This window comes from Nicotiana tabacum, chromosome 8 (assembly GCF_000715075.1).
Source record: "Nicotiana tabacum cultivar K326 chromosome 8, ASM71507v2, whole genome shotgun sequence".
Lineage (NCBI taxonomy): Eukaryota > Viridiplantae > Streptophyta > Magnoliopsida > Solanales > Solanaceae > Nicotiana > Nicotiana tabacum.
The window spans coordinates 23,373,841-23,377,153 of record NC_134087.1 but is presented as its reverse complement, the minus strand read 5'-3'; the positions used below and the strand labels follow the sequence as shown (position 1 = coordinate 23,377,153).

The 3,313-nt window shown below is 36.4% G+C and overlaps 1 protein-coding gene across 1 annotated transcript; it reads right to left on the bottom strand.

Annotated features, from left to right (window-relative positions):
* Positions 1–346: 346 nt before the first annotated feature.
* LOC142162998 (uncharacterized) lies at positions 347–2,053 on the bottom strand. Its single transcript, XM_075220241.1, has 3 exons — positions 1,438–2,053; positions 455–534; positions 347–361 (listed from the first exon to the last, which is right to left on the bottom strand). The coding sequence occupies exons 1-3, from the start codon at positions 2,051–2,053 to the stop codon at positions 347–349; spliced, it is 711 nt and encodes a 236-aa protein (XP_075076342.1).
* Between the last annotated feature and the right edge of the window lie 1,260 nt (positions 2,054–3,313).

Sequence of the window (3,313 nt, the reverse complement as noted above, 5' to 3'; positions counted from 1 at the left end):
GGAAATTATTGCCCTCACACCAAAGAGAAAGAGTAGTTACATACACAACAACATTCAAAACAAATATGAACTCAAGATAGGAAGAATTAACTCACTCTCAGAACTAAATTTCATGTATCATAGAAAATGTACCATAGGTTTTCCCGTAGTGTAATACTCTACTAATTAAGCTCATTCAGTCAAGGATCAAGTTGGACTTAATTTGGTTGTAATGTAGGTTGCGGGACGGGTAGGATACAATTTAGATAATAGTGACTATACCTCCCTGAGCACTTAATACATATACATTAATAATTTAAACCCCATACTTGTGTTGAACCAAACCCAACCTTCAGACACAATAACATCAAGTTCTCAATATCTTTAAGCACAAACAAGATGAGAACTACCACTTGCAAGGAATCCATTTTTTCCTTTCCTAAGTTTTGGCTTTTTTCTTTTCAAGCAAACTCACTTTTTTTGCCTTCAATTCCCCACAAGTGGCTCTCACATTTTTTTCAAATAATGCACCTTTATCCTTTTTCAATAGTTCCACTTAAAAACTCAACCATACATCACTTAGCTTTTACAAGCTCATAATAAAATCAAGTGTTCAAGAGAGGTAGAAGGTTCAAACAGATAGTCAATTCAAATGAGGATCAGGCTTATAGTGTGGTTGCCAAAGAAGTAGGATTACAGGCTCAAAGGGGCTAACTAGGATGCACAATAATCAGGCAGGTCATAAACATATATCTGGCTCAACAAAAAAATGCCTATATCACTTCCTAGATTGAACAAGCCTACTATTTCTCTTTGAAAATACATGGGGCAATTTTTAGACATCAACTAACATGCGCAGAATATCAACAAAATCTCACATACTCGTTGGCATATAACTCACTTAGGACCGGATCTATCCCGACTTTCTAGTCAAAGCAATTTAGCAACATCAAAATCAAATATTTTACGATACTTATGCATGAGTCAAGAACTGAGTCTACGCATCACAACTAAAGTACTCACGACTCTCAAGGCATACGTAGTCAAGAACAATTATCTCCATTTAACACCATAGCACAAGACTTTTCTATTCCTAATAAAAGAAAAACTAACTACACCCGGTTCAAGCAAAACCCTTGAAAAAGAATCGCAACCCAATGAAAAACAAAGGGGGGATTATTACACTACCTAGGAGAAACAAAAAAAATTCCTTCGACCTTAATCCCTCAAGAAGACAGTCGAGGAAATCCATCGAAAAATGTCAATTTTTTTAAAATAAAACACAAGAAAACAAACATACATGTACATATTTACATACTCCACCCCACACTTTAAATTGTGGCATGTCCCCGTGATACACAAATAAAAAGTAAGAGATAAAGGAAAATCTCCTGATTCATCTAGTCGAGGTCTGAATCGAACTGGGGATCTCCTTTGCACACACGACCCAGTGCACACATCCAAGTTGAGAGCTTTTTTCTGCCTTCTTTGGGTACACCCCACACTTATCATTCCTCCTCTCTCCAGTGTGCTCCTTTAGGGCCCCTATTGCTCCGTCTATCTTGAACACCACCCTCTTTTCCCCCACTCTAAGCTTGAGCTGCCTTTCTTGAATATCCAGAATCGCTATGCTATTAGCCAAGAAGGGTCTCCCTAAAATCAGAGGGACCTCCCTATTATTCTTCATATTCACCACAATAAAGTCCACAGAGAACACAAATTTGACCACATGAACTAGCACATCTTTCACTATTCCTTCAGGTATGATTGTGGTCTGATCTGCCAGTTGCAAGGACACAAGTGTAGATCTGATTTTTCCAATTTCTCCCTCCAATTTTTTTAAAATAGATAAAGGTATAAGGTTAATAGAAGCACCTGAATCACACAAAGATTTTTCAAATTTAGTAATTCTTAAAGAGAAAAGTATAGTAAAACTCCCTGGATCTCCACACTTTTGAGAAAACGTATTTTTCAAAATGTCTCTACAATGCTCTATGTGCTTGACAACCGATGTCTCTTCCACTTTTCTCTTTTTGGACAATATCTCTTTCAAGAATTTAGCATAAGTTGGCATTTGTGAAAGCATCTCTATGAAAGGTAGATTCACATGCACCTGCTTGAGCACTTCTAGAAAATGCCCGAATTTTTATCCAACTTCTCTCCCTTAAGTAGGCTGCATTTTTTGATACTCCGTTGTACTGGAAGGTGCTCATAATTTCCTCAAAATACATCAAGTAAGTATAAGGATCTTCATTCACATTCCCTCTGAAGATACAGTTGTTCTGGATTGTTTAAAGCAAACCTTGCTTCAACTCAAAATTATTCGCTGCAACGGGTGGAGATCTAACACTGGACATTCCCTGATTGTAAACTAGTCTGGCATAATCACCCAATGCTATACTAGGCGTGTATTATATTTCGAACTGTTCTTCAACCAAGGGTCGGTTTAGATTGATCCTTCGACCCTCACCATCTTTGATAATCTCATCAGCAACCCTATGGGCTGCCTCAGCTGCTATTCGTGCAGCTTCTTATTGTGCTGCCTCTCTTGCAACTAAGTCTACTCCATTGTCACCATTATTAGCCATGTGTTCTTGGGTTGAAAGTTTTCTCAAGAACTTATCGATGAGTTCTTTCTCTTTCTTCAACGGTCGTAGACTCTTTTCCACCTATGGATTGTATGGAATCAATTCTTTTGAAGAAGATCTAGTCATACAAAAGATTAGTCAACCTATTGATTGCACACAGAAGAGATAACCCATGAAGAATAAAATAATAGAGGTTCCTGAATTATCACTAAAATTATTTTGAATACTATTGATTGCCAATCTCCAGTAACGGTGCCAAAATTTGACGAGCGCAAAATACAACATAAAATTGATGCTCGCTAGCCTAAGATAGTAAAGTTAAATTATCGTCTTCACCGGGATTGGATTTAAATAATGATTTACTAATTTCTAGTTTAACTGCTATTCAAAATGATCAAAACTTGATTGAAATGATTACAAACTACAATTAACTACTAAAGTAAAGCAATTGACAATTGACAGCAAAGAATTAGAGATTAGTAGAGTTGGTTTCTTATTAATATGAGCAATAAGGATTTTGACATGATAGGTGCAAGATTGTTATTCTGGATATGATACTGTTATATTTCACTCTTTAGGTTATATTAATTCTCACGAATTCGATAGATGATTAGCTTATACTTCTAATTCAGACTCTTCTCTCGAAAAAATCTAAATCTTTCAAATAAACTAATGTGAGGTGCGGTGAAACTTGCAAGAATCTATTGGTAGGACTGATCTAAGAGAAACTTCTCTCGAATATTTCT

Excerpts from the sequence above, each read along its gene's own strand:
- LOC142162998 (XM_075220241.1), bottom strand. The coding sequence starts at position 2,053 with ATGCCAACTTATGCTAAATTCTTGAAAGAGATATTGTCCAAAAAGAGA. Across the intron at positions 535-1,437 it reads AAAAAGCTCTCAACTTGGAT|TGGAACTATTGAAAAAGGAT; the intron begins GTGTGCACTGGG and ends TGAGTTTTTAAG.